Here is a 15057-nt window from a genome sequence, read left to right as displayed (position 1 = left end):
TGAGGGTTGTTTTTTTTTAACCTGAGAGTTAAAGCGAAACCCCCTGCCCCCAAAAAAAAAATTTGACCGAGGTGGAACCCACTGGAAGGTGGTTTCAATTTTGATCTGCAATTTCCCCCGGAATGTGATTAGGCTACTTTTGGGCTAGTTTTGAGAACCAGTTGGGCTGGTTTTGTTTGAACCCTTATTTACATGATATTAATCCCTACTTATCATCAGATCAATGAGCTGATTGTTAATATTAGGTGTCCTCAAAGCTGAAGAGGAAACAGAAAATATGGTGGAGACTGAAATTTGCTCAAATGAGCAACCCCTTTATTTGTGAATCTTTCAATTTAGTTACAAAACATTTTCTTTTTTTTCTTGAAATGACAAAAGGTGTCAGTAATATGAAAAGTAAAAGCCATTCATCAACCATTGTGCTGGTAAATAAAAAAGAAGAGAAGCAAAACAACAACAAAATTTACAAACAAACAATTCCCATACAGTCTCCTGTCACCTTGTCCAAACACGTTGGAAATTAAAGAGGACCTTTATACATTCCAAAATGACACGCTCTCACTTTTCAGGAGAGCAGAACAGTAGCTTGGATCAGCACTTGATTTAATGCTAGAGTAAACCGGAACATTGTCTCAAATATGGTCAAATGGTTGGGACGCGGTGTTAAAAATTAAAACTCAAAGTATCACAGGCACCCTCAGAAGACCAATAAAAGTGATCAGTACCTACCTCTGTGCGTGCAGACATATCATTCAGAGAGTTAATGCTCACTATATTGGAGCTGGAATTCATGTAATGCCTAGAAAGTGAATCCAAGGTCTGGTCCCATTCTATACACCAGAGTTTATCAAAGTGATAAAGTCATCATCACTTTCATCCATTCTTACAGGTATGATGGTCGGTGTTTTCTCTAAACAAACAAATGTTCGGCATATCGCCCGAAGAAGTTACCAAAGCAAATATCAGGATCAAATGAGTCACTGGAGAGGCACTGTAATTAATAAAGAGTCATTCAATGCCAAAAACAGCCAATCCAGTCATGTGTCCAGAGGAAGAGGAAATGTGTGCTAGTCTACAGGGCTCACTTTCCCTGCAAGAGGATTCTGGGAATCAGCTGTAAAGTGACCTCTCCTCCGTGCTAAATGTAGAACTGATGAACAGCCAGCTGATCCATGAACGGCCGCACGAGGTTATCGGTGGCAAAGTAAAAGACCAGGCCGAAGGTTATAGAGATGGGGAGAGCTGGAAGGGCCTTTTTGAAGATCGCCAGGAGGAGCAGAGTTAGACACAAACCCTGAGGAAAAATGTAAATCAGACTATTGTGAACGCAAACAAAACACGCACCACGTTACATAAGTGATACTCTGACATTAGTTGTTTGGAGATGACACTTACTTTGACAGTTATTTGTGCATGTTACTGCAAAAAGTTTGTGTATAATCTTAATAATCAAAATATAATAGGAAGCTCCACCTCTATGGAAGCATATGGGTAGCAATATTCAATTTGGGATGTAATATGCAAAATGACAATGCAATATGTAAAATGACAATGCATTTCTGTATTTACATTTACCAATACATTTGTGCAACGTTTGGTGCAAAATGAAAATTAAATTACATAATTTTTGCCATCTCATACACCAGTTTTAATATGTAAAATTAATACTAATTGTAACGCGTTATAAGTTGCAAAATTAAAATGAAAATGTATTACATAAATGATTAGATATGTATAACATGTTCAAGCAAAAACTGTGGCAAAATGATCATTTAAATGCTATTTTTCTTAAATACATTAACACTCACAGTCAAGACACTTACAATTGCATTTTCATTCAATGCCCCGCAATGAATGTAGCAAAATTCAATGTGCACATTGAAAATGCATTCCGAGCCGATCACATGTCCGCCCCCTCCCGCCATGTCAATCACTGCGTGAACAAGGCGGGGCTTGCAGAAGGTCTGAGACTCAAATCTCAAGAAGAGGATTCAAGTGAGAGAACATGGACAAGACCGTTGGTCCGTGCACGTTTTGATCATTTCGGTTTATGGCTTCAATATTTCATTTGCACTTGTGGGCGGAGCTGAAACACTGCTTTCATCTGATTGGTCGAATCGCTCCACCTTCAGCTCGGTCTTTTCATTCTTTCAGACAGAATAAGAGTCAGTGTGAGTGAAGCACTGTAATGTCTGAAACTACACTCACTGTTAATTAGCATAATATTTGAATCAGATGTAGCTGGGCACATAATTCGTGCTGCTGCGACCTGCAAATTATTTCTAGGTTGTAGTATTGTATGAATATTGTCCCATATATTATGGGACATTGGATAAAAGCGAAGTGGAAATAAAAATCAATAATAGACTGAACAGTTCCATGTCTGTAACATTTACCACTCTCATCTTTTAAGTCATAAGGCACTAGGTATGTGTGTGTGACATTAATTAAAAATTGTATAAATTAATATAGTTACATTTCTAAATAAAAATAGTAAGATTAGCTCTATGCTGCTCAGTGCTCCTGTAGCCTACCCCAGAGCGCCCTCTCGCGGCTGTAGACGGTAATGTTTTCTCTTTGTTCTGAATAAATGCAACTTATAGTCCAGTGCGACTTATATATGTTTTTTTCCTCGTCATGACGTATTTTTGGACTGATGCAACTTATACCGAAAAATACGGGTAACATTATTATTATTATTTATTATGAGAGTAATTGACAAAGACTAGAACTTTAATGTTTCACCAAATTCAGCTCAGATCTTCAGACTCGTCTAACTCATGTTGCTGTATAACTGGCCAGACTTACCTTCCCAAAAAATCCTATTTAATTTTATTTCATAAATTTAACTATATTTATTTCCACTTCACTGTTATCCAAGGAGACAGAATTATTTGCACTGTTTTTATCAGTGGGACAATATTTATACAATACAGTATACAACCTAGAAATAATTTAACGGGGTATCTTGCAAGTCGCAGCAGCACGAATTATGTGCCCAGCTACATCTGATTCAAATATTATGCTAATTAACAGTGAGTGTAGTTTCAGACATTACAGTGCTTCACTCGCACTGACTCTTATTCTGTCTGAAAGAATGAAAAGACCGAGCTGAAGCTGGAGCGATTCGACCAATCAGATGAAAGCAGTGTTTCAGCTCGGCCCACAAGTGAGAATGAAATATTGAAGCCATAAACCGAAATGATCAAAACGTACACGGACCAACGGTCTTGTCCATGTTCTCTCACTTTTGCAATCGTAAGTGTCTTGACTGTGAGTGTTAATGCATTTAAGAAAAATAGCATTTAAATGATCATTTTGCCACAGTTTTTGCTTGAACATGTTATACATATCTAAGAATTTCTGTAATACATTTTAATTTTAATTTTGCAACTTATAAAGCGTTACAATTAGTATTCATTTTACATATTAAAACTGGTGTATGAAATGGCAAATGAAAATTATGTAATTTAATTTTCATTTTCATTTTGCAACAAACGTTTCACAAATGTATTGGAAAATGTAAATGTAAATACAGAAATGCATTGTGATTTTACATATTGCATTGTCATTTTGCATATTACATCCCAAATTGAATATTGCTACCCATATGCTTCCATACACCTCTGGAATAACTTTTTTTTTTCTCCAGTTGACGTCGCCAATTTACACAGTCCAATCAATTCTGACAAATTAGATCAAGATCAAGTCCTGTCACAAACATCGTGTTTCACATTTAAATGCGTTCATGGTGACTAGACATTATATGTGAATATGGTAAAAATGTTAACTAATCCACATGATCATACATTCCCCATTTGATGAATCACAATACACTAAGACTTAATTAAGATTAAATATGCACACATTTTCTTATTAAATAGGTTACTGAAATCTACAAATGCAAAAAGTTTGGATGTTTTCTTTCCATTAGACTACAAGAAGTCTAAAATCTAAAACCAAAAACTGACCAGTGCATGAAAAAACAATGGTTTTGGCCTGTCTGGAGAATGATCATTGAATTGTGCCTGGTTTTCTATGGGATACTTACGATGAGAATGGCCACAAAGCAAGCTAGCGTCGTGTTCCAGTCACCACTGGCTGTAGCCGATGCTTTACCGACCAGCATACTGTAAAAGATGAAATCTCCCAAACCCAGCTTCACACCCCCTGAAAAACACACAGAAACATCAGCATGTGCACGAAATCCCGCTTACTGAGGCTGCAACAGGAAGTGAGGGTTTTCTTTGCATTTAACAGCAACCACACTTAATAGTCATTATCATTATTATTTCATAACACACACCTCATCTGGTCAAAATATTTGTATTAATTCTTTGACATTTTATGGTTCTTTTTATCTTTTAAAAAAAAGTGTAACATTTTACAAAAGGGACAACCTGTTGACCAATGTAGCCTATTCCGTGGCACTACTTCCACATGTGGTTTGAGAGAAACTATTTGGACCCCATGTGGACCACATGTGGTCTGATCATGTGCCATGGACTTCAGAGACATGGAGGACTCATGCTGAGGGATGCTGGGTGCCCCTCCTCATAGGAATGGAGGACAGAACCGGATGAGTTACTGCAGATACTCACGCTCTTCGTCGTCTTCCTCAGGTGGCGGGCGAGCGGAGGGCAACTCCTGGATCTGTCGTCTGCTGTCTTCAGTGGACTGCATGGGACCGAGCTGGTGCTGCTGCTGATCGACCCACGCTGGTGTGAAACCGGCATCATCCTCCGGCTGAGCCGTGGGTGCCACGGCCACTACACGAGACAGAGAGACGCCATGAGAAGTGTCCACACTAACAGCCATTCACAGCTGTCTGAGAAATTATGATGAGCTTAACAAATAAGCAGCTACACAATGAGGCAAACACCAATGAAACACCAATGTCACTGCTGCTCACGTGATCTGCTTTTATAGCAGGAAGTAGGAATAACTACTAGTGACCAACAATATCAAACAGTAGTGTTTAACCAGTATTGTTGGTTTTTTATGCCCAAAGTCAATGAATATAGCAAAAATATATTCATAACAATTGCTGAAATTACTTTAGAATTATTAAATTAGAAAAAATAATTGAAAATGAATTCTAATGAAATAAATAAAAATATAAATAAATGCGTTAACGGGAGTCTCTTATCGGGCGATAAAAAAAAATATCGCCGTTAATCTATTCTCAAAGTTGGGTTGAGAGCTGGGTCTATACTAGCCGAGCTATGATGACTTTCACCTTGGTATTTTAGCGTGGATGTAGACCTAGTCGAATCTGTAGGGGGCGAGAACGAGTCTTTAAACCTGTGTGTATGCCTACTGGGAAATAAATTACCACATCAAACGTGACGTGCTAACATGGATGCAGCTGAAGCCGCTGGGTTTGCTTCAGGGAATTTTTTTTTTTTTTAAGAAGCTTCCCAATGGAAACCTCGACAAAACGCACGTCTGTTTCACACATACTCCGTCTGCAGTGTGTATGCAGTCCGTGTGCGTTTCGTATGTGGTGCAGAAGCAGCATGGACTCATACTCATTGTGCTTTCACACAGGATGCGTTTGCCGTCCGCTACTCGGTACGTGAACGATCGCTGCACTGCTGCAGACGCAACGCTCCTGGAATGCACTGATGGACCGCAACCGCGTGAACGCTGGAATCCGTTAACATGGGTGTGTAAAAAAATACGAAACGCATACGCACTGCAGACGGAGTATGTGAGAAACAGGCGTAAGGTTGTTTGCACAAATATTATGAATGCCTTTGGCAGAATTCAAATGAGCAATTTTAATCTAGATTAATTCCAAGATTACAGTGAGATTAATCTAGATTAAAAAAAAAATTATCTATGCCCACAACTATATATATATATATATATATATATATATATATATATATATATATATATATATATATAAAGATTTATACTTTAGACAGCAACTTTCTGAAATCTTGTAATATCTTTCAGAAATAAATCTCAAAACTACAAATGCACACTTCAGAAGACCTCACAGCTGGATTTTTATAAAGTTTGCAGGGCTTGTGAAATTAAATGATATAAATGTGCATTTGCTTGTGGTAGATGCATACTTTATTATACACTGTTTATTATCTTTAACAGTTCTGTCTTATAATTCATTATTATTAAAATAAATGTAACTGTCAGAATAGAAGTAATCTCAAAATAAAAGATTTGTTTCCAACATCTCACTGGTCAAACACATCAACCAAACAGAAAAACATACCGGTTGATGCCGATAATTAAAAAAAGGCGGCAAATAATTGATCATTTGTTGATAGTATTCAGAAATGTAATCAGCATATTAGAATGATTTCTGAAGGATCATGTGACACTGAAGACTGGAGCAATGATTCAGTTTTGTAACATAGATTCACATAGAAAACAGCTATTTAAAACTGAAGTAATATTTCACCATTTTCTTCTTTTATACTGTATTTTCAATCAAATAAATGCCATCTTGGTGAGCAGAAGAGACTTCTTTTAGAAAAATTTAACTGACAAAAACTATTCAAAGTTTATCTAACCAGTGAAGCTTTTTTCAGACGTAGATCAGAAATGGATATTTCTTCAGTAAGGCGTCTGTGGAGATGCACATTATTACACACAGTGTTATTCCGGAGCTCTTCCACTCACTCACTCACTCACTCACTCACTCACTCACTCACCCTGGTTCTCCTGCTGAGGTACTGGATGGCTGGAATTATTCCTGGTCTCTGCACTGTCTGCCATGTTAAACAGCCACACCATGGTTGCTGATGAATCAAACGGATGCACACATGTAAATGTGACAGTAACAGAAGCAAATATTCAACTAAAACCCTGTATTCATTGTTTCACAGGCTGAGAAGACAGCAGTGCTGCCAGGCTTTTCTTACAGCTGTAGATGAGAGCAGGGAAGATGGTTTCATTCCTCTCTTGAGCCGTTTCCACCAGGATACGCAGAGGTCCTTTCGGGCACAACACTGCCAACAGATCTACAGAAGTAGCATTAATTATTAGCAGTTTAGCCTTGAGACCATTTGTAGTCCTATCCTACTTTACAGAAGATTTACAGCATCTCTATAAACAACCCAGATGAACCTAATAAAGTCATCTTCAGTGACTGACCGTAGACAGATATAGCAGCGAGGATGAGCCAGGCGGTCCACTCGGGCAGGTACTTGATGAAGACCAGAGCCATGAGAGCGCTGATCATGATCAGATAGGCCTGCTGGAGCCGCAGAGGACCCTTCCAGTGGATACAGATCATTCCCACCACACCGAAGTTCCAGATGATCACCGCTAACGTCAAGTAGTCCATGGCCACGTTGTACGTCTTGAATACTTCCCTGGTGTAAAGAAAGAAACAAAAGTGTTCATACGGCATTTTATGCTCTTTACACTCTAATCAAATGCTGTCTTTACCCCCAACTACCTGTTTCTACACATCAGCACAGGACCAGTGTTATTATAGTTAACTAAAGCGAAAATGATTTTGAAAAGTGTTACTTAAAATAAACAATTACTGAAATAAAATAGTTTTACATGTTTTATTTCAGCTAGCAACATTTCTCATTTACATTTATAGGACTAAAAAAACTAAAACTGAATCAAAAATTAGTAAAAACTAGACATTTTGAAAAACAAACAAAAAAAACAACAACAACAACAATGAATAAAATGACAAAAATGTAAAATTAAATAAAAACGTAACATATTTGTGAAAACTATATTAGTATCTCAAGGTCTCTATAAATAATCCATATATATCTATCACTTTCCCCATATTATTTACATCCCAAAAACAGCAGAACTAGGATGAAAAACCAAGAACAACAACAAAAAAAAACGAACACAGAACTCACCCCAAATAAATTAAGGAGAAAAAGAAGAGGAGGAGGAGGTTGGAGAAGAACAGCCAGCCTTGAATCACCTGCAAAAAAACAAAAGATGAACCTGCAACCTGATGACAGAAGAGTCTGTGAGCGTCCTGCAGACAGAAGAGTGAACAGACCTTGTAGCATCTGTACTTGTAGAGCACCACCAGCACCATGGTCATGACCAGAATCACACTGATCATGATGAAGGCATTGAGCATGGAGTTCAGGGCACGCTGTCCCACCGTCTCTGTGTCCTCACGGAACGGAGTATAGATCCTGCGCAGAGACACGCCTCATTATATTTCAACAGAAAACATCAAAGTTCAAATAAAGGAGCAACTCTTGCTCTCTTTCAACATAAACAGAACAATACCTTAACATGAACTCAAACGTTTACAATCTGGAAACTCTTATGATGCATCTAAAATTATAAATATATGGTCATATTTAATTAAATTATATAGGAAACAGTGTTATTTTAGTATCAGAAATAGACCATTATAGCTTTAGTTCATATTTTAAATTAAATAATTCGACTTTAATTTTATTTAAAGTTTTAGTGATTTTCTTTCTCTCTTTTTTTATGTCCTTAAAGTTTTTATTTTAATTATTTTAGTCCTTCAACTTATACTACACTAAAGTGAGAACTGTTGCTTTGGCAGATAGCTTATATATACAATTATTTTTTTTATGGTTTTGCAAGCAAATTTCACACCCCAACTATATTTATTGAAATGGTAGTACCATTCAGAGTACACATTAATATTTATATCACCATTTTATTCATACTGATAATAAATCCATTGAATAATACTGATAATAATTCTAAATTAAATACATAACAGCATATATATATATATATATATATAAAATACAAAATTTTACAATGCAAAACATGAAAAGCCACCACACATGCAAAAAACATGTAAGACAGTGAGACAGTTGATCCAATAATGAGGGGGTCAGTAAAGCATTAGCATTGACACACTGACCAGCTTCAATTCATTCCTTTTGGAAACAGGTATAGAGTGGTGTTTTCCAGCATCATGATTGCAGTTAGTTGTGTGTGGTTGGCAGGATGCTGAGTGGTTTTAGTGTATTGTGGGTGTTGGCCAAAGTGCTGTTAAAGGCCTCCTGTCACAAGAGCCCATCTGACAGGCTCTATATGTTTTTCTGGTGTTTATTATCAGCCAAACGAAAACCGTAAGTCTGATCACTTCTGATCACCTCAAGCTGCATGATCGGAGGAACCGTTCTCATCTGTAGCACAAAGATACAGGATCAATTATGGACAGTTATTGGAGTACCATTTACTATTATAGTTTTTTATTAATATTTTGAATTACATTTTATTTTTTACATTTTGTGTACTCAAAAATAATCAAAATTGTTTGCAAACTACTTTCTACGTGTTTATTTTATTTTTTATTAATTTTAGTTTATTTGGTTTTAAGTATTTTAGTACTTAAAGGTAAAGTAATAAAGAATTAGAAATAATGCTGTCACTTGTTTTATTTTATTTCAGTGAATGATTATTTCAGGTAACAATGGTTTTTTTTGGGGGGAGGGGGGGGGGGGGGGGTTAAGTTAATGTAGCGAATTAGCTCAAAAAGGAAATGTATATAAATAATTAAAATTACTTATAATTACTTACAATTATTAATATCAGCTGCCAGTAGTAACTGTAGCAGAATTAATATTACCATAAACTAATCAGTTAGTCCAGTCAACAGTGTATTTTCATATCAACTCTGAGAAATTATATCTTTGTGGCCACAGAAAATAACTTTCTTCCAGCACTCGTGCATTAGAGCATGTAACAAGATCAGGAATCATTAAAGGGACATTATCCACAAGCAGTGACAGAATCGGAAACTCAAGTAATTTGTGCACTAAAGTTTTATTAACTAAACACTATAACACATAATACATGAGGGAAGGGGAAACGAGACTGAATGAATGAAACCGTTTGAGAAACAGGGAAGGAAGCTATGAAGTCAGTAAACCACCTGAGTGAAGCCATCAGTGTCGTTTCACAACATGGTCTACAGATTATTCTAAACCTCTGTTTCGTTTAGTTAAATGTCCGATACTTTCATTGCCTTGGCTGTTGAATGAGTGTCCGGATGCAGTATGCGATGAAAGCCTTGATGGTTCGAAGGCTCGATGGTGTTGGAACAGCGATTACGTTCTTCAGGGGTTTGACAAACTCCAAAGATGTTATTCGGACTCCGTGGTTGGGCGAGTTTTCTCCAAGGATGGCTGTGCTGGTTCTGGGACTTATTGAGCCCCATATGAGCAGCAACCAGAGGACGAAGTGGAAAAACAGCCAAAAATCATGAGAAAGAGAGAGAGAGGTCACAGCTGTAGTGGCCTTTTAACTTCTGGCAAGGTCAAACACCTCCAGGGTAACAAACTTTGGAGGGAAAGTTTACAATCTTTTGTTTGAAAGCTGGCTCATTTGCATGATCAGAGTGGCAGGCAGTTTTACGTCCCTTAATTCTATGATTAATATGACAAAAATAAAATGCATGTTATGAGGATAGATGATGGACTAAACAAGGGTTATTTTGATATCAAACATGGGACCAATTGGGTTGCATTATGTAGTAATTCTATCATAAGCCATGCATAAAGCAGGTTTAATTTGTACAGTACAATACAACTATACAAAACAGTAATGATACACACATCGCTCTGGGGATGTGCATGTCTATTCACAGAAAAGTTCTGCTGTGGTTTAATGAAATAAGTCTTTTCCTATGGGGCAGTATGTGTTTCAGAGGGAATTAAGAAGAAGGAAGACTGTCATGAAGTTTGTGGTCACTGTGATAACCAGAGGTCTGTTATGTCCTTTTGGGGTATTTTTCATTTTGGTGGAAGGGTCAACAGACCCTCATAGTTGGCATGTTGGCTGAGGAGTTAAGGATTATTTGTTAAATATAACAAATGATTGTGTCTGATTTGTCCTGGCGTTTCATCCACCCATTTCAAGCATTGTTGTCTGAGCTGTAGACAACGGTGAATGACAGAAAATAAGCAGAAAATCAGACACACCTCTGGCACACAAGACTAAGGCAGTGGAGGCTCTCTGGTGCCTCCAGGAGCAGCTGTGGTGACGTGGTGGAGGAAGCTTGTGCAGCAAGTGTCGAGGCAGTGTCTGTCACCTGTCATCCTGAAGTGAGTTGGTCTGGGGCCGATGACTGTTTGTAGGTGTTATTAGTCAGTCGGCTATTCGTGGTACCTGTGGTTTGGAATGGCTGGGTTGGACTCTAACTAATGAGAGGTCGGGTGCTTATGGAGATTCTGTAGTGTGAAGAGAGTTTCAGACTGACCTAGTGATGCTGTGCTGTGTTGGGCAAAGAGTCAGAACTGTGTCCTTCCCAGTACTCCTCAGTTGAGTTCAGTTCAAGGAGCTCTTTTGCTAGCATCAGCAGCTCCTGTAACTCAGAAGTGACTGTGCCCAGCCTCCGTCTGACACCTGTGTGAAGGGTGTGGAGGAGGATGTTGTGGTGGACTGCTGTTGGACATACTGTGCTGTTTGCAGGGTGAGAATGTTTTCTTCCATGGCTTCTCCCAGTTTTTGGTCTGAAACCTGGATCTGTTGCCATGGTGCCGGTTCTGTCCTCTGTTGGCTAGTGGCTTTCTGTAGAAGGGTCTTGCATTTTGGAAATGCTGGGTGCCTTATTGTACCAGCTGTGGATTCTGGGGTTTGCAGTTCAGAATCAGTGGGGTCCTACAAACACCTTTGGTGGAGACCTTGTGGTCATAATAGACCTTCTGTGTGGCAGGTCACGCGGATGAAGAACAGGCATTGTGTTTAGGGGGAGGGCATAATGCCTAAATGGTGACTTATAATGGGGAGGAGGTTTTAGAGGGAAAATGCCAATATTGCCTTGGCGATATATCGGTCGACCAATAATTAATATTACCATCAACTAATCTGTTCGTCCAGCAAACATACAGTGTAATTTCACATCAACTAAGTAATTTTCGTGGCCATAGAAAATAACTTTCTTACAGAACTAGTGTTTAGATAAATGTATGCAAAAAGCTTGCATTGCCTTGGCTGTTAAATGAGTGTCCAGATGCAGTCTCAGATGAAAGTCTTGATGGTTGTGATCATGTTCTTCTGGGTTTGAAGAATGAAGTGGTGGTCTCCCAGGTGGAAAGTTGCAACATGGCTGGTGTGTGTGTGTGTGGGGGGGGTTGGGGGGGGGGGGGGGTTGTCGTGTCACAGCTCCAGGGGGTCAGTGAGCAAATAGTGACAAACTTTCAGAGGGAACGTTTACGACTCTTTGTCTTCAAACATGGTATTTTGCATAAGTTACTGGATTGGGTTGATGCAAAAACTATTAAAGAATCTTAAAACACAAATATGTTGCATAGGTATCAACACATAACATACTCTCATTTAGATGATGAAAATAACAATTTGTCGAAACCAAAGGCTATAGGTGCGGTTATATTAACTAGTGGTTCTATCATAAGCTCGTATAAAACAGTATAATACAAAAGACAATATACAAGAACAGTACTAACGCACACAGTCACCTGGGGATACGTATGATAGGTCTAATAAAGGTTTGTCTATGAATTAATGAAAGGAGACTCCATCTACAAGTCTTTAAGTATATCTGGTCACTGTAGAGGTATGTTGTCCTTTTGGGTTTGGCTTATGGGTTTGGGCGAGGGGTGTCAAGGATTATTTGTTATATATAATAAATTATTGTGTGTCTGATGTGTCCAGGTGTTACATCAACAACAATAACACTGACTATATTGATGTAATATAACTATAATTTAATAGTGATGCTTTGATATTCAGAGTGATTGAGAGCTGAACTGTGATATTTCTTGCATTACAGACTCCACAGAAGAATTTAGCCTTTATCCTGAACAACCACATCTGTGATTTATGTCAGGATGTGATGCTGATTAGTATTTAGCGTTAGCTGATTTTAGGCATGAACAAAATCATTCTGTCAAGCAGCCCTGAAGGGCACAGCTGAACCCAACTGTAATGAAACTGTAATTTTAAATCTGATACTCACAGCTGCTGGCCGTCCTTCTGCGTGTAGAAACTGACTGATTTGATGGTGGCCACCACCACCACCATACACAGCGTGACGGGAATGAACAGCATGATCACATGCTTGGCTCCGTATTTGAGCGTCAGCTCCTCATCCTCGTCCTCTTCGGTGTCTGTGAGCACCTGCGGGGGCCGAGCAGTGGGCGGCTGTCCGTTCAGCTCCACCTCGATACGGCCGGGGCTCGCTGTGCTGCTCGTCTCAGTGTGACGGTTGGCCTCCGTCCCGTCATTTGACTGTAGAGAAACACACAACAAGAGCCCATGTGTGATTACAAGTTTGGAGCTTTTGTAAAGTAGGAAAAAAAAAAACTCTTTTGCTCATCAAGGCTGTGTTCATTTGATCATAGTAGTGTAAAACAAGTGAAAAAATATGACAATCTAAAATAACCGTTTTCTGTGTGAATCTGTGTTAAAGTGTAATGTATTTCTGTGATGCGCAGCTGTATTTTCAGCATCATTCCTCCAGTCTTCAGTGTCACATGATCCTTCAGAAATCAGAATAATATGATGATTTACTGAAACATTTCTGATTATTCTGAATGATGAAAACAGTTGTGCTGTCCGATATTTTTGTGGAAAACGTAATACATTTTATTATTCAGGATTCGCTGATGAACAACGTTCAAAAGAACAGCATTTATTGGAAATAGAAATCTTTTCTAACATTATAAATGTCTTTAAATAGGCACACTATGCATCAAATATTACAATAATAGCTGGAACTTGAAGTGGGAGAGTGGAAGAAGAAGTGTCGGCCTCCACTTTTAAATACCATAAAACAATACACAACATAAATGTATAATAAGTAAAGAAATGCTTCAAACTCAATGTCACAGCTATAAAGAACGATAATAAAGATTCAGAATACTTTGAATCAAAATCTAGGGCATGATTTAGTCCAAATTACAATGTAAAAACTGTTAAAGTGTAATCAGATGCTTGAAAATAAAGAGTGTATTAAGTCTTTAAGTGCTATTAGCACAGCCAGAGCTGGTTAGATCACTTACAAACTGTAATCCATTAATGATTACAAAATACAGGACAGAAACTTTACTTAGTAACGTAATCCATTACATTTCACATGTTAGTTAATATAATCAGACTACTTTATGATTACTTTTGACCTAACTTGTGTATCACGCTGATTTAAACAGGGAAATCTTGTAACATATAGGAAAATAAAAGCTGAATTAGGCAGAATCAATAAATTATGTATTATATATTATATTATATAAAATGTTATTTGTGTATGTTAAGAGGACTACATCACGGTGTATAATACAGAACCACAGAATCACAATACATACCACAAGATCACAAAATCACTTTACTCACCACATTATTGACAGCATTTTCCACATGATCAGCCATTGATGCGGAGAAGTGACCCAGGGATCATAGAAACAGCAGCAGATCTGGATCTGACTGGACTGAGATCACAAAACAACACTAATAATCACACAGTGATGGGAAGTTTATCAACGATTTACATTCAGAACTTTTAACTTTAAGCTTATAAATATATACATAGAGAGAGTTTTTTTTTTTTCTTTTTCTTTTTTTTTTACGTAAAAGTCCTGTGCTGGCAGAAGGCTCCAGCGATGGTATCAATTGGTAAAATTACTGTAATACTTGAATATGGTTCCTGTTTCGGATGGTTTTTAGATTACAGTCCCAGCACAGATGACTTTAGTGAAACTCGAACCCGTGGTGTCTGATTTAACCGCACACAGCGGAGGAGTTTCCTCATATCTGACTGTTGAGGAAATACCGTTTCCTTTTCATCTTCAAAGCGAGCCAAAACCGAGATATTTCCCTCTCGACCAAAGAACGTGTGGAACTAAACTAAACAAAGCAGCGAGTAATTCACAACAGTGTAGCTTGAGGCTAGCTAGCAATTCATTATCTAACGTTACTGTAATTCTAGATAAATTACGCCAATCAGCTCTAAGTATAAAGTTTACAACGAAAACGACCCAGCCCCATATTCATACACCACTTTATGTATAATTGTGAAACGGAACTGTACAGATAACATAATTTAAAGACGAATGTCTGACAAACCTGATAATAAAAAAAAACCTCAAT

The 15057-nt window shown here is 37.9% G+C and overlaps 1 protein-coding gene across 1 annotated transcript; it reads right to left on the bottom strand.

Moving 5' to 3' along the window:
* Window positions 1–283: 283 nt before the first annotated feature.
* LOC132111833 (presenilin-1) lies at window positions 284–15057 on the bottom strand. Its single transcript, XM_059519454.1, has 11 exons — window positions 15034–15057; window positions 14305–14394; window positions 12932–13203; window positions 8012–8153; window positions 7863–7930; window positions 7126–7346; window positions 6894–6992; window positions 6684–6770; window positions 4602–4769; window positions 4052–4170; window positions 284–1294 (listed from the first exon to the last, which is right to left on the bottom strand). The coding sequence occupies exons 2-11, from the start codon at window positions 14338–14340 to the stop codon at window positions 1139–1141; spliced, it is 1368 nt and encodes a 455-aa protein (XP_059375437.1). The 5' UTR covers window positions 14341–14394; window positions 15034–15057; the 3' UTR covers window positions 284–1138.

The sequence above is a fragment of the Carassius carassius genome, chromosome 31 (assembly GCF_963082965.1).
Source record: "Carassius carassius chromosome 31, fCarCar2.1, whole genome shotgun sequence".
Classification (NCBI taxonomy): Eukaryota; Metazoa; Chordata; class Actinopteri; order Cypriniformes; family Cyprinidae; genus Carassius; species Carassius carassius.
Note: the sequence above shows the minus strand (reverse complement) of the source record. Positions and strands in the feature narration are given on the sequence as shown.